Genomic DNA, 23,928 nt, shown 5'->3' on the forward strand with positions numbered 1-23,928 from the left:
AATACAAGGAATATAAATGATAGAAAATAAAATAGGAATAATACATGCTTTTAAGACAAGCTCTATAATGGCATCTCAATACCTCTTCATTAGATTAATAATTCTCATCATAGCAACAGAAGTAAGAGTTAAAAAAAACAAACAACCTTTCTTGGCCATTAGGCCTGGTTAAAACAAGACATTAGTGTAGGGCCAAGGGAAAAGTAAAGGGCAGAATGTGTGTTAAGACCTTACAACCTCCTGTAGTGAATCTCCCTGAAGGGACGTGAGTGGCTCTTACACAACAACTACTGGACCTTCAACTAGTGCATGAACATTGTCTCAGGATACATATGTTTGCCTTTCGACTGAACAAATGAAGAAACGAACGAACGAACAGAAGAACTAATGAAAATTAATGTATTTATTCAATTCACACGGATGTCTTTATTCAAAATTAAACAACAAAAGCAATTATATTTTCTCTTATAAATGACATCATAGAATTGGCTGTGTAGCTTTAGCATTATATCAGTGATATGAAGAGAATGAAAACTAGCAACTCTACTTAGCTTCATTCACAGCTGCACTGACAGATATCTAACACAATCTGTCCGCTCGCCTAAGTAAGCGTGATATCTGCACTAAAATTTAAAAGCTATAGCTACATTTATTTTCTTAGACAGGTTGTTAGCTCAACATACATAATGCTAACATTTGTTTAGCTTAAAAGCAAATCCCTTTGACTGAGCACACAGGGCCTCACAGCTTGACAGGCAAGTCTAATGACTATGATGATTAATTGAAGCCCTAAGGACAGTTTTTTCAAGAAGGGGCCATTGAGTGTAACCTGCAGATCCTCACCCGGTACACAACCAGAAGTCAACGAACTGTCATTTTCTTTTTCTTAGAGGCAATGCTGACAGCTTTTTTAGAATTCTGGTACTGAGAAATATAATTTAAAAAAAAATTACACACACACACTTCACTTTATTAGTGAGGACATTGCATGTTCCATTGATTTTATCTGGTTAATGATATTTTCTATGGCCTAACCCAACCTCTACACCCTACCCTTACACCCATCACAGAAACATGCAAAATACTAGATTTTAATAAAAACATGTTTCTTTTTAACTATTGAGTTTCTGTATGTCCTCACAATTCAGTTGTCATGTGTGTGTGTGTGTGTGTGTATTTGAAAAGAAATGAATACTTTTACTCAGCATGGACATTTTGATTTGATCAAAAGTGACAGTAACATTTGTTACTAAATATTTCTATTTCAAATAATAGTTTGTTCTTTTGAACTCTTTATTCATCGAAGAATCCTGAAACAAAATAGCACACCTGTTTTCAACATTGATATTAAGAAATAAGAAATGTTTCTTGATTGACTAATTGAAATGGAAACACATTGTTTATGTCGTGCATCAACGAGACATCTCTCAGTTTAACAAGCGAAAAGTTTGGAATTTGTCTGGAAGACCATTTATATTTACTGTCTCTTTAAAAGATTAGCTATCAGACTATAGAAAATACAGTGTATGGTTAGAAGTGTTTCCATATTGTAACACTTGAAAGTTAAATTGTCAAAACTGAACTGGATTTCATACTCCTTCCAGAGATGTTATCACAGAGTGGGGCTCTAAAAGGTCTCCATTTATTCAGCCCATCACCTCAGTCCAAAGATTACCAAAATGTTTACATGTTCATTATTCCTGAATTTCCGCTAATGGATCATTGACAATAACATAACACCACCACTAGCAAGGCCCTTTAGCTTAGTGCCAAACAGCTTCAAATAGACACACAATTACATCCTTCCCTGTTAGCGTGCCATGCTAACAGAAATTCAGTGTTCATTCAAATATTACGGTATTTTCCTTTATTACTACATGGCTGGAACAGTCTTTATATTTACATTGGCAAAGACATCTACGACTCACAATTCCGTGACACCGGCATTTTGTGTAGATGGAGGAAATACAAAAGGAGGAAAAAAGAGAAAACACAATCTCTGGCTGGTTGGCTTCTGATAAATGGAGGCCATCTGATGCTTGAGAGATATAAAAAGAGCCTAGTGAAGTACCTGCACCTGTCAAACCTTATTGTGTGAGCGTAATTTAGTGCAAAGGTACATTGTAGGATGACTTTATATATTACTCAGAGCCAGCGATCAGAGTCATTCATCAGTCCGTGCTACCAAAGGAATAAACAAAGAGTTCTGTAGACCTTCCTCAAGACATATGATGCTCTCCACTGCCCTTGCGGGTTGGCAGAGATGGCCATATTCAAGACAGATGCCTGTTTCTTAGACGCCTAAGTGCTCCTATAAGGACAAAAACACACACACACACACTCACACACACACCCAATCCAACTGGTGGGAGAGCAAGTGGGAGGGGGAACCGAATTGTGGACTTATCTTAGAAATTAAATCAAATTGCAGTCCCAAGGACAAATGAATTCGCAGTAATGAGTGGGAGATTTCATGTACTCAAAGGAACAGGGTTTACGGGCACACTTTATGACCTTTTTCTCATTTCGAGTAAGTCAGGCAAAATAAAGGAATATGTTTCCTAAATATTTAGTGTACACATAAATAATATTATGTGCAATAAATACAAATGCATATGTAGATCACCTGTATATGTAACACCCTTAAACACAAATGCTTCAGTGTTTTTAAAATACATACTGTAGATAAAATGCATGTACATTTAACACAAACCTGTCTTTCGCTTGTTATTATGATTGTCTGCAGTTCTGCGCTAAACCATTAATACTGCCGGGTCTTTCGTTGTAATAAAAATAATAAAATAAAGGTAAATTAAAATTCTTTTGTCTAGATTTCTGTTCTCTGTCTGAGCTGATGTGGGCAAAAAAAGCCAATCTCTCCAATTTGAATCTGCTTGAGAAATGCGAGTAATTTTTTTCCCTCCGTGTCTAGCTAATAGCAGTATTACATCCTTTCAGAGACAGGGAGAAGTGATACAGTGAAAACTGTAATTAAAATGTCTAATTGGCATATTTCATAGAATGAAGTAAATTACCAGAGCCTCAGCAAATAATTGAAAAACAAAGCAATTACCTTCCGTGGGCCCCATTCACTAAGATAATTGCAGGGGAATGACTCCAGCATATGAAAACAGGATCATTCTGCCTGCCTCCCTATGGAGTACTGCAGTGCTCACATCTACCTTTCCACTCATAAGAGTAATTTCCACTGCTTGATTATTCATAATTGTCACGAACACTTTATTTAGAGGGCAATTTACAGTATTCCTACAACTATATGTCTAGTGCGTATGGCACATTTATGACTTGCTATAGCATGAAGATTTCTTTTGCTATTTACTGCCTACTGTGCTAGTTTTTCAAAAACGCAAATATATTAGATTAAAATATGTTTACAGCTAAAACTGGTAATATGTGGCTTTGCATGAAACATTTAATTAAAGGGATAGTTCACAACGAAAATTCTGTAATCATTAACTCACTCTCAATTATCATTTCAATATGGAATAATGACTTAAATTTTGGTTCATTCAGCTATCACATGACTTCAGACTACTTGAAATTGCATAATATGGACATTTTTTTTATTTATTTTATAATTTGGGAGTTTGTCTGCCCCATGCCTTCATTCACTTTATATTCATGGGAATAAAATGTAAATTCGACCTAAAACCTCTTTTGTAGAGACCTATTCCTATAACTAGTTCTAGACTAAGGGGCATGACACCATTTTCAACTTAAAATGACAACAATATTTTGGGGTACTGAAAATGCAAACTTTTAAAAATGTGTTTCAGAGTGCAAGTTTCTGAAATATCGATACCATTATCGAGTTTGTGAAAACAATTATGTAATGTCTACATGCATATTACATGTTCAGTCTATAGGCCTCTTTTGTTTTCTATACAAAGTGACCTTGCATGCATAATACAGCATTTTTATTAGAAAAAGGAAAAACTTTTCCTGTTTTAGTACATCATTTTTGTGTAAACGTACCCTAAATGTTTGGGGTCAGTAAGATTTAAAAAAAAAAAAAAAAAAAAAAAAGAAATTAAATTTTTTTTGTAATAAATGTTGTTCTTTTACTTTTCTTTAAAGAATTCTGAAAAAAATAGCACAACTGTTTTCAAGATAATAACAAGAAATGTTTGTCGAGCACCAAATCAGCTTATTAGAATGATTTCTAAGGATCATATGACACTAAAATTTTAGCCTTGCCATTACAAGAATAAAGCATTGTTTATAGTTTAAAATATACCATTTAAATAACGTTTTTCATTTTTTTTTTTACTGTATTTTGATCAAATAAATGCAGCCTTGGAGACTTAGACTCAAATACATAAAAAATATCTTACCAACCCTAAACTTTTGAATTGCAGTTGTACTTGTACAGAAATGCTTTCAGGGTTCATTACTCCTCTAAGAGGGTATGGATGTTTTGCATCACTTTGTGCCTTTCGATACCTTGCTTGATCTTTGGCCTCTTGTGTTTTTCAAATAAGGGGTAGGTAACCACTCACAAGGAGCCGTTGGAAGAGTTCTCATAGATCTCATCCCTCATCCTGCTGACATCTCCAGCATGGTCATCCTTCTTTAAGATGTTCTTTGTACCACCACTCTACCATGACGAAGGTTGCGGCAAAACCTCATGGAGGATTCACATGGATGTAATTGGGCATTGCAGGGCCAACTTCACACTTGGTTACAATGGCAGAATGTTGGGATAGGATATGCTCCAATCCACTTAGGAAAAGTGGAGACAAGGCTGGAATGCCAGGTATGTCTTTTTTGTTGTGCACTGTGGGCCTGCTGTCGCCAGGGAAAAAAGACAAAATGTAACTATTAGGTTACAGTTTAGTCTGATGCGTATTTAGCACGAAACATGACACTCATTACAGAATTGTTCTCTGTGTGGGTTATGAAAAACAGTCAATGAGGTCTCAGTCTCATTCACACTGTGAAATTGAATTCCTTTAGATGTGTGGAATTAAAAAAATCGTTCAACCAAAAATTCTGGCATCATTTACTCACCCTCATGTTGTTCTAAACCTTTATGACTTTCTTTATTCTGTGGTACACAACACACTCTAAAAAATGCTTGGTTGTTTTAACCTAATTTTGGGTAAAATATGGACAAACCCAGCCATTGGGTTAAAACTGTATTTAAAAATGTTACCCAATGGCGGGGGTTTGTCCATATTTTACCCAAAATTGGGTTAAAACAACCCAGCATTTTTTAAAATGAGACATTTTTTGAAGAATGTTTTAGTTTTCCCCAAAAATATCTTCTTTTATGTTTTGGACTTTTGCACATAATCCAGCCTACAAACCTAAGCCTACCAAACATGAAACGAAATGTGAAACATATATTCTGTTGATGCTTTATTTGCTGAAACACAAATAGGCAACCACCAGGCAAGTCTTGACCATGGAAACTGTATTACTTAACAGAGGACTGAATGAAGCCATCATCTTAGCACAAACCCTCTGCCGTTATCTTTTGCTTTGGCCAAACAAAAGAAAAGAAGACAAGATAGCCACTGCCTAGGGCAAGTATAGGACGAAAAGAGGTTTCAGTTTCACCAAGGTTGCATGGAGCATGAAAGACGCTTGCTGTTGCCTGGGAGTAACGCTGCAAGGGATTACCCCTTTCTAATTCTTCTCCAGCTCCCTCATACACTCACTCGCTCTCTTCCACAGAAGACAAGGAGGCCAGCCTGACTATTTCTGACACGCGACAAGCGATGGCCTGTCATGTTAATGTACTGCTCCGGGCTCTCGTGTAGCTAAAAGTTTTCATTTCTCAACATGTAGTTTCTCCTCAGTTGCTGTCACTCTAAGGGCCATTTAAAAGTTGAACAATAAAAATGCTACACATAAGAAGTTAAAGGTCACATAGACCATCTATGAAATATTCATCTAATTATTTGATAAGCATCTGATGTCTTTTAATTGTTTTGCAGGATTTTAGTCTGCCAGTTTGGAAATGATCACACTTCAACCTTGCCTTCTATTGTAGATCAGATACCCCTTTTCCACCAAAGCATTTTGAGAGCCGTTTCGAAGCCGGTGCCTGCGTGCGAACCGGTTCTTTGTGTTTCGACAGCCAAAGAACCGGTTCTCAGCCAGGAAAACTGCACCAACTCAAAGCGGCACCAACTTTTTGCTGGACTAGATAGAACCGTTCTTTTACCACGTCATGCTTACGTCGGGGGCTAGATGTGTTCTAAACATCTTTTCTGACCATAATAAAGGATCACAAAACCAGAAGAAACATTTGCAGAAACATGATGGAGTCCACCTTTGTAATTGTTATGCTTGAAGTTGGCGTAAGCGTTTCTATTTTTATTTTTATTGAAAACATAAGCAAAGAAGAAAACAGTCACATTATAGAACAAATAAATGGAAAGAAAAAAAGACACAAGACAGGGGTACATAACTAATCAGAAAAGATTACATAACAAAAGAAAAGATTAAAAGACGTCCATATTTCAATTGTTTTTACAGCCTTCTTGGTACACGAGTTAGAGATAACCTGAAAGTAATGTTGTACTTGCAAGCGTTTCTATAGCTAAGATGTATGGCGATGTACACGGTGATGTAACGACGTCGTTCCCTGGGCGCTCTAGTCAGTGGAAAAACAAACAGGTTCTGAAAGTTGAACCAACTCTGAACCAGCACCAGTTTCGAACCAGTTCTTTTTTAGTGGAAAAGGTGTAAGAGGTTCTCAAATAGGGAGCTGGGACCCACCTAGGGGGCCTCAAGATGATGTAAAATGATTTAAAATAAAAACAGAATAAGCTAATACCAAGATATTTTACACTAGTGTGAATTCTAGACCTGGAAAAGTCATATCACCTAAATTAGCAAAACACTACTTTATGGAAATGTTTATACATTTTCCACTCCATATATGCCAAGCCTTAATATATTTCATCAGGTAGAATTTCGGAGTACAAATAATTGATGTGAACAACTGGAAAAGTCATATGGCCTTCGAATATTGTTGTGGACAATGGGGATTCCTGGCTCCAGTGGTTGAGAACATTCTAGGTGAATGCATTGATTGAGGACATTTATCCATTATATGCATTGAATAACAATTCATCACATGCATATACTATAATTTTGTATTGCCTAAATTCACTCGTAGACTTTAAAACAACTGATTTTAGTTTTTAATGTTTCCCTTTTTAATGTATTTAGACAAAATAGGGTTTTTAATTTGGCCATTTAGTGGTTATTGCCCATAACAAGAAAATGTCAGTAGGGCTAAGTAGGCTTATTTGTAACAGCCAGAACTCTTAAGTATCAATGCATCTCCAAGTACACCTATTAATGAAACATAGCAAAGGACCTTTGAATTTCTATCATTATGTCCAGCACACACTGGACAAGGAGGGGTGGTCTCTTCAGCATCACCTTGCAGGCAGATCATCCCGTAACGCAGACAGCCACTCAAACCGAGACAGCTTTTGAGAAGATCTCGGCGCCACACAACAAACAAACCACTCCCTCAGCCTGATACATCTGCACTCTTTCTGCTCCTCCCTGTCTGTCAGAGCACAGCAAAAACCCTATTTACTACACCCACAAATCCCCGCTAATCTGATGAAGAAAGAAGATTTGCTTTCCATTTGATGTAACATATCAGTTTGATTCAGCATTTGGTACAAAATTAGAGACGGCTCTGAGAAGGTTGAATGAATGAGTCATGTTTATGACAGTGCAACACTATAGTTATGGTGGAAAAAAAAACAAGAAAGTGATAGACAAATCAGTGGTCTAGATGATAATTGAATACTTAGGAGTCATTAAACTAAGATATGAATATGTATTAAGGACATCATTTTATATTTTATCAATACAGCTGAAATTTGCATCGATAATATGTTATGAATATTCACGTTTCATTTTTTGCATGCACGATGTGACAGCATCAATGCACTAATATTCGAGGGCTGAATTAATAAATTATTCACATCAGAACTGTACTTCTAATGACAGAGACAAACACAGCACAGTAATTCAAAAATAAAGAGGATTGAAGAACAGTATGTGCAATTTGGCCATCATTAAAAATATGCTATTAAATGACAATGACTATTGATAAAATATCTAAAAAAAACAAATCCAGTATGTTCAGAAGTTCTAATAGATAATTCAAGGCACACTTCCAGTTCACATAGTTATAAAAGCCTTCATTAAACTGGCTGTTCTTTTCCATCAAATCATTTAAAAAAGAAAACAAATAATGGTACCCTGAAGAAGGCATTCTTTGCCCAAACATGTGGATGTGCAGCCCATAATTTGTTTTCCTTTTTAAAATGTTTTCCTTTTTAAAAAATAAGGCACTTTAATACAGGCTTTTTAACTACTTGAATTTGACATGTGCCTCGGATTATCTATTTCGGATCATGCAACATCTAGCTTGAGTTAAAAGTGTAATTCCTCGTGAGTTAAAAATGAGTCATTTTTGACTCATCTAAAAGGTTTTACACATTTTTGATAATTATAACTAAAATGATGTTTGTCCATGAGACTCAGTAGCCTAAAAAGGCTGTTTAATTCTATATAAAGCAGATTGCCAGGAGCTACATGTTGAGATCACATGATTAGGTCTGGTTACTAATATTTTCGAATACTATTGTCAGTAAAATACTACTCAGCTACTCATTGTAAGTTTACTTATATAGTTTTTCTGCATGGTTCATGGAGACATGAAACAAACAAACAAACAGCTCTAGTATAAATAAACTTCACGCATCCACACCCATTGGTGGTACTATAAAATCTAAAACCACTGGGCCAAAGAAGAGCCTTGGCATATACAGTAACTTAATAATAATAAACTTATTACAGACGTCTGAACATAATCACTGTTGGTGCATCAAACTTGCTTTTCCATGCTGTTGTGTACGAAATGCCTTTAAGAGCATTGAAAATTGCCGTCAGCCATATAGCCATGCAAAGATCCAGCCAAGGGACAAAACAAGAGGAGGTGGGAATCATCACATATAATCGTCTCTGACACATCATCACCTTCATTATGCCACCCAGTCCGACCGAAGCCGAGGCGAAAAGGTTTGTGGTGCTGGTGCTGAGTTTAGGCAGTAGTCCTGTGCACAGACCCAGGAACACCATCTGTCACTCTGGTGTCAAGTGGCACTTGTCTTCAGTGATTAGCATTGCTGCTTCAGGTAGGACATGACTAAGGCAACCATATGGTCTGTGGCTCTGTGTGACCATAGTGACCCAGATGAGAACTTCACCCCTCTGGCTTCTCAATGATGACACGGGGAGTGGACAGACTCACGTGTGAGCCGTTCATTCTGACAATTCAGGTGAAATTAAATAGAAACAAAAGCCGTCTGGAGACGTCTTGAGCAAAAAAGGAGCAGATTAAGCCCTTGACTTCAAGAAAAGTATCTCTGACACCATATTCAAAGCTGAGAGGTTTTCACTACCTATAAGGCATCAATAGCACTTCTGTTAATTATAATTAGTTATTCAGAGTAAAATGGCCAAAACACACGACACGTTTCTGTCTAAGAGTTTGCCGGCTCTTAATTACATTCATCAAAACATTTTTACCTTGAGTAACAAATAAAAATGACCTAAAGCCAAGGTCTCCATGGTGGGCAGTGAGTGAAACGGCTTTCACGTCTTTCCGGCTCGGATATAAATATGGCTGACAGCCAGTACATTGCGACTACTCTGAAATAGTATGAATATTATTGCTATCCACAAAGTGAAGAACGCTGGAGCTTCTGATGCATTTATAAGATAAAAACAGCTGCTTTTAATGGAACACTAAAATAAAATAAAAGGAAATAAAGTTTACAAATTGCAGTAATGCCATAGAACACTATTTTAGGTTCCCCAAACAACCTTGCAGTACACAGTTTTTTTATTTCTTTGTGTAATGAACATTATAATAATCTAATCTTTTTCACTATGAAGAAGCTTTTATGCAATGGAAATGTTCCCTGGACGTAAAAGGTTCTGAATGGAAACATAGATGCCAAACCCCCCTTTATTCTTAAAAGTGAAAGCACAGAAGATGATAAAAACAAAACATCTCATGCGTTCAATTGAGTATCATAAACAAACCAGCGACAGACTGTAGCCTGTAGCTGTTTGAGTTAATTAAAGTGAACTGATTAGTATCAGCCAAAGATACTGAACAATCTGATACCCGTATGGCTCATCTGACTGAGGAGGTTAATTAGAGAAGAAAAGGTCTATCATTTTTCTGCAGTGATGCATGAAATGTAATAGACAAATAAACAAAAGCAGAAGCCTAAAATGACACATATACCGAGCAAAATTTTTGTCATATTTATTTGCAAGATAAGTGAAAAGTGCAAAACATAAACTCACCCATTTTAATGAAGAAGTAACTTCAAAATTAATATTGTAATAATAAAAACACAAAGCACAATGTTCCAAAAAATGGTTCAAACGCTGTCACTTGGATGATACCCTTTAAAAAGGTTCTACACTTTTGGTACAAATACTTTTAAGGAACGTAAAAAGGTGAACCTTTTTAAATGGTGCCGCCCCAGTGACAGCTTTTGTACCTTTTTCTCCTGAAAGTGTAATCCAGCAGGCGTCTTTCCTCTAAAAAATTCTATAAATGGAAAGAAAATGTGATCCGAAGACACTGGATACAGCACCTAACAATGACAAAATCACTGATGTCTCTGTCATTTTGAGGGGGCATAGAAGCCTTTTTTTTTTTTTGAAGGAGAGAAGCCTCTGTGATTTTCTTACTGAAATGTGTGTGTTTTTAGCACTCTTCCTCAGAACATGCTAAACTGTAATCACAACGATTAATTTTTAAAGGCAGAGAAAATCTAGCGTGGACACACTCACACTGAAACGCAAACACACAGTTGCTTAGTGTGAAGAGATTTCAGCTAGAAAAGAAAGCATTAGGTCTAAAGAAATGATGACACGTGCACATACACACAAAAAGTAGCTGAAACGCTGCTCCTGCCATTCATCTCGAAGGACTCCTGCTGAGCTGTAAGAACCGGCCTCTGTGGCTGAGGGAGACTTCTGCATCAAATCTAACCACCTAAATTTACAAGCACATTGAGACTTCTACTCCTGAAAATGGCTGAGAGAGCACACACCGCTGCAGTCTTTGAGAACAAAACACTGCAACCATATAAACAATTCATTAAAGAAAGAAATCTATAACTGGTACCCTATAGTAATGTCACACTTATACAGGTACCTTTCCAAGTGAATACATGCATCCAAGCTCTTTAGTCTGAGAGGCCGAGAGGTTGTTCAAAGCGACACATCACAAAATAGATTATAGCTTCTTCTCTATCTTTCTCTCTCTCCCTCTCTCCATTCCTAGGGAACTAATGCATTCTATTGAACTGAATGACATTATATAAACTGTATTTTGTCAATAGCACACATCCTTCAGGTTATGCCCTATACTCCATTACCCCTCTGAGGCATTTCCAAATTCAGCCAAGCTGGTGAAGGTGATCAATGAAACTGGAGGTTAACGAGGTCATGATATGGTGGTTCATACTTCTATTCAGACATGCAATGGGATACTAAAAACCTAAATCCCTAAACTAGCTCTAACATCATCTTAATTTATCGGCCTTGTTATTATTAGAAACTATATATATATATAATAGATAATAAAAGAGATATATAAAATATATATAAAAGATATATCTTTTATATATACATATGAACATGAACTATTAATTTTGTAATTAATGTTAATTTCAATGTTTACTAATACATTTGAAAATATTGAAATCAAAAGTTGCATTTGTTAACACTACCGTGAATGAACATATACAAACAATGACAGTATTTTATTAAATAACATTAACAAAGATAAATCAATACTGAAACAAATGTATTGCTCATTATTAGTTCATGTCATTACATAAGAGCTTATTGTAAAGTGTTACCAATTAAATAAATAAAAACATTGGCTCCTCCCTGAGCTGTTATCCAGTGATTACCATACAGTAAGGATAGTAGGTTTTCTTAAGAGTATGACATGAATACTTTAAGCCTTAAAGCAAATAATCATTATTTTGAGATCATTGATGGATCTTCGTAGGTTTGAAATCAACATGCACAAGTAAAGTTGTCCTATTGTGATTGGAGACATTCCATGTGTCTTGTGATTACCTAATTTATCAGATGTAAGATCAAAGTTACACAGCTGTATTACATTTGGGGAAAAACTATTTCACTGGTCCTTGCTAGCATAATGACAATGCCCAACTATTGTTTAAACCCCAACATGTTAGTCCATTTGAGCAGGAGAACGAGATCTCAGCGAGACGTTACGTTTGAAACGTGTATGTGTGTGTGGCCTGGTAAACCCTACATTATGGAGACAAAATGTCCCCACAAAAATGGGAACATCTGAATTACCTTTTAAATCATACTGAGTGATGTTTTTTAAAAATGTAAAAATGCAGAAAGTTTTCTTTAGGTTTAGTGAAAGGGGATATAATATACAATTTGTACAGTATAAAAATAATGTCAATGGAAAGTCCCCATAAAACGTGTGAGTGTTTATGTGTGTGCACGCGTGTGCATGTGTGTGTGTAATAGTGATGGGTGATTTATAGCAGCTTGTGTTTGTTTTGCTGTACAATGTACAATGCAATGTGACCACAATTCATCAAATCCTTTAAACATTGTTTGGATGAATCCTTATATACACTGTGTATTCAGTTCCACATCAAAAGTGCATCAAAAGGAATTACGTAACAAGAGAATAAAACCATTTGTGAAGGTATATTCTTCAGCAACAATAATATCATTCATTTTAAACGTTTCCAATAAGCAAGAATTTTTATATTTTGTTAACTGTGATTGAAAGATTTTTTTACACTTATGATCATTTACTATAAAAGAGGGATAATGTATTAATTATGTCATAATGGTTGGGTGGTAGGCTACGTTTTTTTTATGCGAGTACTGGGATACTGTTTTCTTGTATCCATTGCTCCATCCAAATCATCCAATATCAAATGTACAATTATGAACAGCCTAATCCCAACCCAAATCTAGGATGTTCAGTCTTATTATGTTAAAGCAAACACTCTGATTAATTACTTAGGATAATATTCAATGATGATGAGTATAACCTATCTGAAATGTTTATTCTTTCAAATGAGTTTTTTTATTCTATTAGATGATGATGCACAAACCATTTAAAGTGTAGCGATATTAATGATCAATGAATTATTAACGAGTATTATTGTTAATATTTGAGCAGATTAGAGAATTAACAATGCAAGCTCTCGCCCATGTTTCCATATGTCTTTGTTTGGTGGGTTTGCTTTGGGTCATGTTGCTAACACAAGAGGGCGTGTTTGTGTCTGTTATAGCGACGCTCTGCTGACTGCAACCCTGCTGTCATATTTTGGACACTTGGTTTGTCTTGTCCATCACTGTCAATTGGAGACAGATTAGTTAAAATTGATTTTTTTGTCAATTTAAAATACATTTATAACGATTCAAATGACATATATTTAAAGTCTTTTACGCCAAAATACAGTGAAATACAATGCTGATCCAAATGATTTGGGTTGAAGTGATAGCTCATAGTTTAACTCCAATAGCCTACAAAAATAACATAACAAATTCAGTAAAACTTAACATGTTGTAAAAGGTTCAGGAGATGTGGCAACTCTGCTAGCTATATTCTACTGTTCCCAACCAATCCATCCCTTAAATTGAGATTATACTACCACGTGCCTCACGCTAAAACGGTCATTATCTGCAATTATGTGCTGTAATTGCGTTTTAGTTTAAATAGCGACAACCCTGAAATGTGCCATCGATTTCAATCGTGTGCACCCCTGCACGAGTGCAACTGCCTAAATATAGCCTATAGCCTATACGGATTTGCGTCTTTCCCTGCAGCATGTGAAAATCTGTAGCCTACATTGGTCGAGGGAGATCCATCCATGTCCGCCAGTCAAAACAGAGATAGCCAACTTCATGATGCATTTATCATAACGACATGATATCAAATATCCTACAAGAAGCTTCAGTTTGCACGAATTTTACGAATACGCCTATTTCATTTAAATATTAGGTACCCTACTATAGCCTAATTGTGTTATTTTTAATTTAAAAAAGTTTTAAAAATTCAATTCTAGAATATCATGACTGAAAACATTTGCTTCAAATTAGCATATCCGATACTGGTTTAGATAAACATTAAATTAGATAATAAACTTTAAATAGCCTATGCTATGAACAGTACTTATTTATTTATTTATTTATTCTTTCAAAAATGTTCGGGTCTACTAATTCGTCAAAAACGACAGAAATTTTACAAATGTAGGCTATGAATTAAATAGCCCAAGTAAAGTAAAATGCAACAACTCATCGGCCTGGGCTCCGAACAGCTGGTCGTCTTTCCATAACCAATCAGCTTCTCATAAAGGTGACGTATAAGTGTCCTACGTCAGACCAATAGAGAGAGAGAAGAGCCGAAGCCGACGGAGTTTGAGAGAGGGAGAGAGAGATAGGGACAAGAGTGGCCCATCAATGCTATGACCAAGCACAGGAGCTCAACACACACCCCTAACTCTAATCGCAAGCATCTCGATTCCGGGAAGTCCTGCTACACCTCGAACCCTCGTCCACTTTCCCACCTTCACAGATCACAACACGGGCACTAAGGGCCTTCTGTCCGGTTTTAAAGTGGACCTAACACCGCCTTACTTTCTTGACATGGGAGACATGGGGGATCCACCAAAAAGTAAGTTATGCCTTAATGTCTATATATGTGTCTGATGACACTCACTGCTAAACTTGGCGATTTACAATGAACCATGCCGATCAATGCATGACTTACGAAGTTTGCTTCAAAGTTGTCAACAGACAGAAGGGATCGTGATAAGATCCTATAAAGGGCTAATATCACTCTTCCTCACTTTAAACCACTATAAACAGGACCTTTTCCAAGCCATTTAATATTTAATGTATTATTAGGAATGAGAACAGTTAGCTAGCCTATGTCGGTTCTAACATATTCTTTATTTCGGTCACTTTTCAATCATACAGTTTTCAGCATCCAGTATCGTTTTTAAACAATGTCATAGGCTATCTTTTTTTCTACCGACAAATTGAAAGTATTTCACTGGGAAATTAGGGCGATTCAAAACTTTTGTATTTCTCTTTTAAAATAAAAAGAGGGGGGATTAAAAACTTACAGTGCCTTTAATTAAATTAGGCTATATATATATATACATATTACCTACATAGGCTATATTAATATGTATATATTACCTACATAGGCTAATTTAAATTTCCTTTGCTTTCTCTTTCAATCAGAAAAGCGTCTAATCTCGTTGTGTGTCGGCTGTGGGAATCAAATCCATGACCAGTATATTCTGCGCGTGTCCCCGGATCTGGAGTGGCACGCGGCGTGTTTGAAATGTGCAGAATGTAACCAGTATCTGGACGAATCCTGTACATGTTTTGTCCGAGACGGCAAAACTTACTGTAAACGGGACTACATCAGGTAACGCTAATCATTTAGGTCATGTTTTAGTTTTCGAGTGTGGATGTCTGAATGACAGTAACCTCTCATTATTCACTGGTGCATTACGGCAGCATGCTGTCATTCTTTTTTTTTTTTTTTTTTTTTTTTTTGGTACTGGACAGCACCTATATGCTAATCTCTGGTCTTAAATGAGTCTGCAGTGCAATTACTCCACAGTTATCGTGGGGCTTTGTTCATATGTAGTGTTGCCGCATGTAGCTTAACTCTACGAAATGTCATCGCAATATTGAAATAACATTTTTGACAGTAGCCTATGAATGTAGCATTATTTTAAGAGGCCATTAATAATACTTAATACTCATATTATTAATAATAAATAATAATCATTATTATTTGTACTATTTTTAATGCTGTTATTTATTATTAGTAATAATAATAATAATAATAATCGGCTAACAATAATTACAAAATTGTATTTAGTCTAGGCTACTAAATTATTGACCGACTTAATAAGTAAATTCTAGTGTGGTTGTCTTTTAAACCTTTGCATTTGTTGTTCTTAGGCTACAATTATAATTTCGGTTCAATATTTTTGTTCTCATATCGAGTAGGCTATAATAGGCTATTTGTTGAAATCGTTAGTTGCCGTTTATTTTTGCCCAAACACATTATAATGTAGCCTACTTGTGTTTCTCTGTTTTTTCAGGTTATACGGGATCAAATGTGCTAAATGCAACATTGGTTTCAGCAAGAATGACTTCGTGATGAGAGCACGCTCGAAGGTGTATCATATTGAGTGTTTCAGATGTGTGGCGTGTAGTCGGCAGCTCATCCCGGGAGATGAGTTTGCTCTGCGGGAAGACGGGCTCTTCTGCAGGGCCGACCATGACGTGGTGGAACGAGCAACAATGGGTGCTGGTGACCCATTAAGTCCATTACATCCTGCGAGACCTTTACAAATGGCAGGTAGGCATACTATTCTACAACTTACAAAGCGTTGTTTGCTCAAGGACTCGGGGATTAGGCTATTTGTCTGGGGGAACAAAGCTTATGAACCTTTAAAAAAAAAAATGTAGAAGTCGTTCAAGACAAAAAAAAATGATGGCATTATATTTTAAGACATTAAAAGGTTAATAAATGTTGTGCCATAACCATCCGTGAATTACTGTATGTTATTAACAAGCCAACCACAGGAGTGTGGTGGTTTGACAGCATTAGGCTACTCGTTTTTATTCCTGTTTGTCCTTTTTTTAAGCTATTCATACATGACAGATATTTTCTGCTGATTACCACGCGTCAGTTTATAGGCTACTTGAGAAATAAAGGAGATCTTTTCATAAATAGAAAATATAATTTAATCTTAAATGTTGTTATGCTATAGAAATATAATACTACGATAACAATGTCTCATGTGTGTATTTGTGATTACTTAAGAGCATCCGGCAGATGTTCTAAATAACTGTTTATTAAATTAAACTGATATTACAAATCAGAGTTGTTGATTTTCCGCATTTAAAGGCCCTCTAAAATAAGTCTTAGGCCTACGCGTTTAACTCGCAAATTACGCGCTATTGCTGTTCGATCTTCAATGCATTAATCCACATTGTTTTATAATATCCTTAATAATGTAAACCACCACAAAATAATTTGTTAATGCAGGTTTATTGATATATGTTTTCAAGTCATGTCTTGGGCTGCACAGCGCGCGTATACAGGCTACCTGATTATTTAAAATTCAGAGGTAGGCCTATGCACAGATTGGTTTAATTAAGTGTCGTAAACCTATCTATCCGAGTCACACTCGCCCTCCAAATTTATTGCATTCAACAGGAACATATAATTGCCAGAAAAGGGATTCCAACCATGCATGGCTGCATTTCAAGTTCATTAAAATGAAACTCTCTTCGCCAATGCACGCAGAAATAAGAATTGCATCTGAAGAAACACATTTCTACGGAAATAAATGTCTAAAACTTATTTGTAGCCTACGCTTATGAGATTTCCTCTCGACCCCGGTCTCTAAAAAAGACCACCCAATATAGCCTATGGAAAATATGAGAACACTAACAATCCGTCTTTCAGTGATTTTTTTAATGTATTGCTGTTAATATTATTATTATTATTATTATTATTATTATTCATTATTATTATTATTATTATTATTATCATCATTTTACATAATTACATGTACTTTAGATGGCCCCCGGGTACCTTCGACATATTCGTTTAAATTACTTGTTTGACCGCTGGAGATATATTCGCAGTCTTTACACATTCAGAACATTATAGAAGATCACTTTGCGTTCAACAATTATTAATCTACGTTTCATTTTTCTTGCAGCAGAGCCCATTTCGGCACGTCAGCCTGCGCTTCGACCTCACGTGCACAAGCAACCTGAGAAAACAACCCGCGTCCGGACAGTCCTAAACGAAAAACAGCTCCATACCTTGAGGACTTGTTACAATGCCAACCCTCGACCCGACGCCCTCATGAAAGAGCAGCTCGTTGAGATGACGGGTCTCAGCCCGAGAGTCATCAGGGTTTGGTTTCAAAACAAGCGCTGCAAGGACAAAAAGAGGAGCATACTGATGAAACAACTCCAGCAGCAGCAACCCAACGACAAAACGGTAAGATTGGAGGCTATACATATTGTAATAATAATAAATATATATATATATATATACCAGTATTGTATAGGTCTTTCATTTCTGAGACAATTCAGGTGTCTTGCTGATATCGTTGCAAATATCTTAAAGCATGCACTTTTTTATTTTTATTTTTGATAAATATACAGTTTGTATGTAGGCTATATTCAGAACTGTAAGGTCTTGTCTTGTAGTTATGCCGATGTCAGTTATGGTCTCAGAACATCGAACTTCTATAAATTATTCGTGGTCATCTGCAGAACATCCAGGGGATGACGGGGACTCCAATGGTGGCGACTAGTCCAGAGAGACATGACGGTGGTTTGCAGGCAAACCAAGTGGAGGTGCAGAGTTACCAACCGCCTTGGAAAGTCCTGAGCGACTTCGCACTGCAGAGTGACATCGACCAGCCTGCTTTCCAGCAACTGGTGAGTGCGCAAAACTGTGCGTAAAGATTTAAAACCAGTAGCAGTATCAAAACCACCGCTAATACGATTAATAATAATTATAGTATTAATAATTGGTCAAACAATATTAACAACATACGCCTCTTCCCTTTTAGGTGAATTTTTCTGAAGGAGGGCCAGGCTCGAACTCCACAGGGAGCGAGGTCGCGTCAATGTCCTCGCAACTGCCAGACACACCAAACAGCATGGTAGCAAGTCCTATAGAGGCATAGGCGAGTGGATTATCTCCTGCACCTTGACGTTTGGGAAAGGACGTGTCCGGGAAGCAATCTCAGAGAGAGGCTCGAGAAGGTTCTTCCATCCCTGTCATTTCGGGCCGCTCCTGAATAAAAACCCGTTTACAAACTGCACGAGGCCTCTATATCGAAACAACCCCTGGTTGTATTTATACACTGTGATGACAATCATGGGATTTAAACACACTCCAACCGAGCAAGTCCAACGTCGAGTGTTGCGAAAAGACCATTTAAACTCCAGCGAAAGTGGACCCAACCGGCGCACGTATTTACACACCGAACTTGACATGATCATTGCAGTGCTCCGCAGCCGAGTGGACCTGGCCGGCTACACTTTTGCCAAAAACCCTCCACATTTTTCCACTTTTATGACAAATCAATGGACCTCTACGGATATACGACGCAAGAGAACTTAGTCTAATATATACATTCATAGCCTACTTGTGTGCGCAACGTGAGTAGCCTGAAACCAAGACTGTTCATTCTGTTTCTAAAAGATCGAAACGGACAAAAAGAGGGTAGTATGGCAGCCGAGGTCTACTGCAATTAGTTTGGTTTATGGTCTCTTTTAAAGAACTAAAGCATTGCAACAAGGTATACCTCTATTTTGCCACAAGCTGTGTGGGAATTTCATGTGTTTGTGTCCGTCCAATAACTTTTTTCTTTCCCAAAGATGTGTATAGGTTTAAGTTAATTTAATATGACTGATTAGCTATGGAGGTTTCGTTTTGTTCCTGTATTACAAAATATTTTATTATTTATTGTCGAAAGACATGCCACTTTTGTGTACTTTTACTTGCTGAAGAAGTAAAAAGGAAGAAAAGAATATTGTCGACTCCGAATGATCTATCATAATTGACGTGTCCTGTCGTTTTATCCAAGACTGATGTAAGAACAACGCCATATTTATCTTCAGGAATATTTGATCAATAAACGTTTGACGTGTAAACGGTCGGACACGTTGGGGTTTCTTAAATGTGACAATTTTGTAGACCGTTTCTCGCATGCAAATTTGAGTTTTGGCTATTATAATAATAGGTCACACAAACAGAGACAAGATGATCGTTTTATTTAATGTGGTTAACAGCACTGCAAGTTAAAGCACCCTTAAAGGGACAGTCCACCCAAAAATGAAAATTCTGTTATTAACATTTACATTTTAAAAGCTAAGAAAATAAGTTAATCACTCAGTGGTCTTTGAATACATATTGAGAAAGAAGAGAAATCAACCTCAGCAGATGGCGTGTTTCATCAGATTAACAGACAGTCTATAAGAGAATCACCATGTTATGTGCATGTTGATCTGCAGCAAGCTTGCCAAAACACACACAATTAAGTAACAGAATTAAACATCAATATACAACTCTACTGACTTTCATGCCAATTGCTGGTACAATGACCTTGACAATGCCTCTTTAAATGGCCCATGACTCAGGGCATAATTCCACTGAGTTTTTTCCTTTGTGCAGACAGTTGCTGCCAATCGAGATAGTTTGGATGCTTAACATGCTTATCTGTAATACTATAAATTACATTTGCACGAATCTTTTATTACTGTATACATAGGTATTGTTATATAGTGTACATTTTTTTTAGCAAAATTTTTTTTAATTTTTTTTTTACTTTTTTTTATTTAAAGGTAAAAATAATGTCAAGAGGTGTGGTTTTACCAAGATAGCTATTTTTGCATTTTCTATGTGCATTCCAATTAAAAGTAAATTAAGGCTAATTGAATTAGGCTTTCAGTTAAACTTTAAAACAAAAAGTACTAGACTATAACAATGTCAACATTACAGGGGCATAGAATTTAGTAGGGACGCTAGGGACGTGTCCCTAACAATATCCATTGACACTGATGTATCCCTAGCAATAATTCCGATCAAAATGTAAAATATTTTTATATTTTGATGTCCCGTCCCCCCAATTTCAAAATCAAACCTATGCCACTGCAACATTATGAAATAATAGATAATAGTCCTTATAAGACAAATCTAAACATGCATTTGTGAATGTCTATAATCTTTAATATTACATAACTCTTAATAAGTAATTTTGTCATGTCAAGCTAGTAAATAGTTTTTATTTTAATAACTGTCCCAGTGATCAATATTTTTAACTGATGTAGTGGATTCATATAAATCAACAAATATTTTAATCAACTTCTTCTTAATTTAAAAACAATCAAGATTATTAGCACATTCTGCATTTAGCCTTTTAATGTTAAGTCAATGTACTTGTTTTTTTTCCCCAGAAGTATTTTTTTTTCAAATAGGCCTATTTTTCTTCTTCTTTTTTTACCGTTTGTTTTGATAATGTGAAAATTCTTGTCCTTTTAGCACAACACCTATGACATCCAGGTCCATTAAGCTGCAACTGTGGCTCATTGCACATTGGGATTCATAGTCACATGTTGGTGAGTCAGAAAAGCTGTGAATGTGACCATGATTGAAGAACAACACGTGCAAGCATGAAAGCAAATAGGAAATAGTAATATCTAGCGAAACCCAGCCAAATTTGTGATGCTTCACTGTTTAGGTCATTTGTTGAGCAACGCATTAAATGGCATCGAACCTCTGCGAAGCACCGATCCCCTGTTTAAAATGTCAGCTCTTTTCTCTAGTCCATACAGCTAGAAGGCCGTTGGGTAGCACAAAGCCTCCTGATAGAATAGTTCCAAAAGCTGGTCGAGCCTCCCGGACTGCATTCAGATTGCTGACTTACTGGAACAAAAGCAGCACTGTACCTGGAGGAGGCTCCATGGAACAATCACAGTCTCCTGGATGAGACCCGATTGCATTGTGAACCGGGCAAGCAATCCCTCCCCAAGGTCCAAAGCCTGACCACAGAGTCACAACACCAGGGAGGCTGGTGAGCTCAACCCACAATTGTTCAGCGGTGCCAACCAATGGCAGATGGCTGACGGAACTTTGCAGTAATGTTATAAGAATATTACTGTAGGCTATATTAGAAGAATGAGACTTAAAAGTATCATTATAGAAAACCAAAAATTGAATTGAATTTACTCACTCCCATGTCGTTTCAAGCCTGCATGACTTTATTTGCGATACACAAAGGAAGATATTTATATTTTGAAGAGCATTGGGATACAAACAACATCGAAGCTAACTGACATTCATTGACATCCCAGAAAAAAAAAATCTCTTGTGTTTCACAGAAAAAAATAAAACAAAGTCAAGGTAACGATGACAGAATTGTCATTTTTGGGGTAAATCCTTTTTTTTAAAACATGGAATCATTTATGAAAGCAGAGGAACAGTTTTTTTTTTATCTCTTCCTCAAGTGTTGGCCAAGGAGGCTGTGCTATTTATTAGTCCATAGAATAGATATACAGTAGCCTAGTATCTATGTTATAGATAAACAGTATCTACAATAACAGTATGTTCCTAACCTGAAACAACTGGTGGAAAATTATCCATGACCATGGATGTAAAGTTGATCAATCTTATCAACAGCTGCACTATCGGCTTGCTTTGAGTTTGTGCTTAAAGGAGGATTCTCCTCCACCACCCCCCTTGCCCCCACACCACCGACCCACCAACCCAACACACACACACACACACACACTATCATAATTTACTTCCTCTCATGTCACTCCAAACCTGTACGAACACAAAACAAGATATTTTGAAGAAGGGTTCATTTGGACAAAAAAATCTTCTTTTATGTTTCACAAAAGAAAGAAATTCATATAGTTTTGGAAAGACATAAAAGAGTTTGGATGGACAGAAGGTCTGAGGAAAGCTTCAACATTGGCTATTCTGGAGACTTTCAGAGTCTGTCAGCAGATCTAGAGAGAGAGAGAGAGAGAGAGAGAGAGAGAGAGAGAGAGAGAGAGAGAGAGAGAGAGAGAGAGAGAGGTGTTGCTCAAGCCCGATCCTCTTTGGAATGTGTCGATGAAGAGGACACTCCAAGTGTTACTTGTCAGCATAGCATGTGTGAAAAAAAGATGCTAAGAGGTACGTCGTCTTGTGAATTGAGCTCTACAGATCCACAGGGGAATCACGCTCAGGGCTGAAAAGAGGCCCAGAAAAGCCCAAGTCTCTTCAAGCAGCCCCCTGGGCCGATATGTCATTCTCTTCCAGGGTCAGAAGCCGTCAAACCAGCCTCATTGGGAGTATGATGGCATAAAATGACATTGACATACAAAGAAGGAAACTTGGTGGAGTCGAGTTTGGTTTACACGTTTTGTGACAACAGCAAGAGCTTTCATGCTAAGTGTAGTGCAGAGTTCAAGAAGGGTTTTTTTGTAACCAAAATAAAAATAAAAAAATGTATCGATTAAAAAAAAAGAGTTTACAGTTTTGAGCATTCCATATAGCAAGTCAGCAGGCTATATAAGAGAAAAAAAATTAAATGTCACAAACTAAAAAATTAGGGAAACTTCTACTCAACTTACTCGGATAGTGATAATATAGTTAACTCAATCAATATGTTACACTGATCAACACATTCAGGTTTTATTTTTAGTGTAAACAGATCTGAAATTTTACATATTCGTGTAAAAAGTCAATGACATTTCTCGTACCTCAATTCTATTTCTCAACTCTACATCTGCTCACGGTTAGTCTGGGTTTCCCCATACTGCCCTACCGCAGCGCGATTCAATTCACGCTGAAAGGCAGTGGGATTTTTCGCCTCATTTAGGGAACCAATCACAGAACGGGGAGGGAGCAGCAAGACGATGACGACATCTATCCCTCACGCCGACGCAGTTTGTTTATCTATGGATTCAACATGGCAGCAGACGCGAAGCTACCTTTTGATGCAGCATTAGATATTGTTTTAAGTGGTTTAGAATGCAAGTTTATTTAGAAAAAAAGAGCCGTTTTTGGCGTTAAACTTCGCGAGATCCCAGTCGTTATTGTTGTCTCGCCTTAATGGAGGACCAGGTACAGGAGGCGGTCAACCTTGGAATATCTGCCGCTCAGCTGTGTCCCGAGAAAGAAAATGCGATAAAGAATTGTCGATACCAACATCTGTTCGGCAGTCCCGAGGCCTGGACGCAAACTGGCAAGACATGTTAGCCACGGAG

The 23,928-nt window shown here is 36.9% G+C and overlaps 1 protein-coding gene and 1 long non-coding RNA gene across 3 annotated transcripts in view; both read left to right on the top strand.

The window, feature by feature from the left end:
- Positions 1-4,978, top strand: part of LOC120461676 (uncharacterized) — a 28,622-nt gene extending 23,644 nt beyond the window's left edge. Inside the window, exon 3 of the long non-coding RNA XR_005618229.2 lies at positions 4,509-4,978. This is a non-coding gene — a long non-coding RNA (uncharacterized LOC120461676). The remainder of the gene's footprint in view (positions 1-4,508) is intronic.
- Positions 4,979-14,498: 9,520 nt separating this feature from the next.
- On the top strand, positions 14,499-19,701 carry isl1a (ISL LIM homeobox 1a). Of its 2 annotated transcripts, none has more exons than XM_039650196.2 (6): positions 14,499-14,779; positions 15,355-15,544; positions 16,233-16,492; positions 17,871-18,154; positions 18,433-18,600; positions 18,735-19,701. In XM_039650196.2, exons 1-6 carry the CDS (start codon positions 14,752-14,754, stop codon positions 18,849-18,851), a joined length of 1,047 nt encoding a protein of 348 aa, XP_039506130.1. In that variant the 5' UTR covers positions 14,499-14,751; the 3' UTR covers positions 18,852-19,701. The 2 variants fall into 2 exon arrangements, with proteins under 2 accessions (XP_039506130.1, XP_039506129.1); XM_039650195.2 differs by having other exon boundaries at positions 14,500-14,779; positions 17,868-18,154.
- Positions 19,702-23,928: the final 4,227 nt, after the last annotated feature.

The sequence above is a fragment of the Pimephales promelas genome, chromosome 4 (genome assembly GCF_988280905.1).
Source record: "Pimephales promelas chromosome 4, fPimPro1.hap1.1, whole genome shotgun sequence".
NCBI classification, from domain to species: Eukaryota; Metazoa; Chordata; class Actinopteri; order Cypriniformes; family Leuciscidae; genus Pimephales; species Pimephales promelas.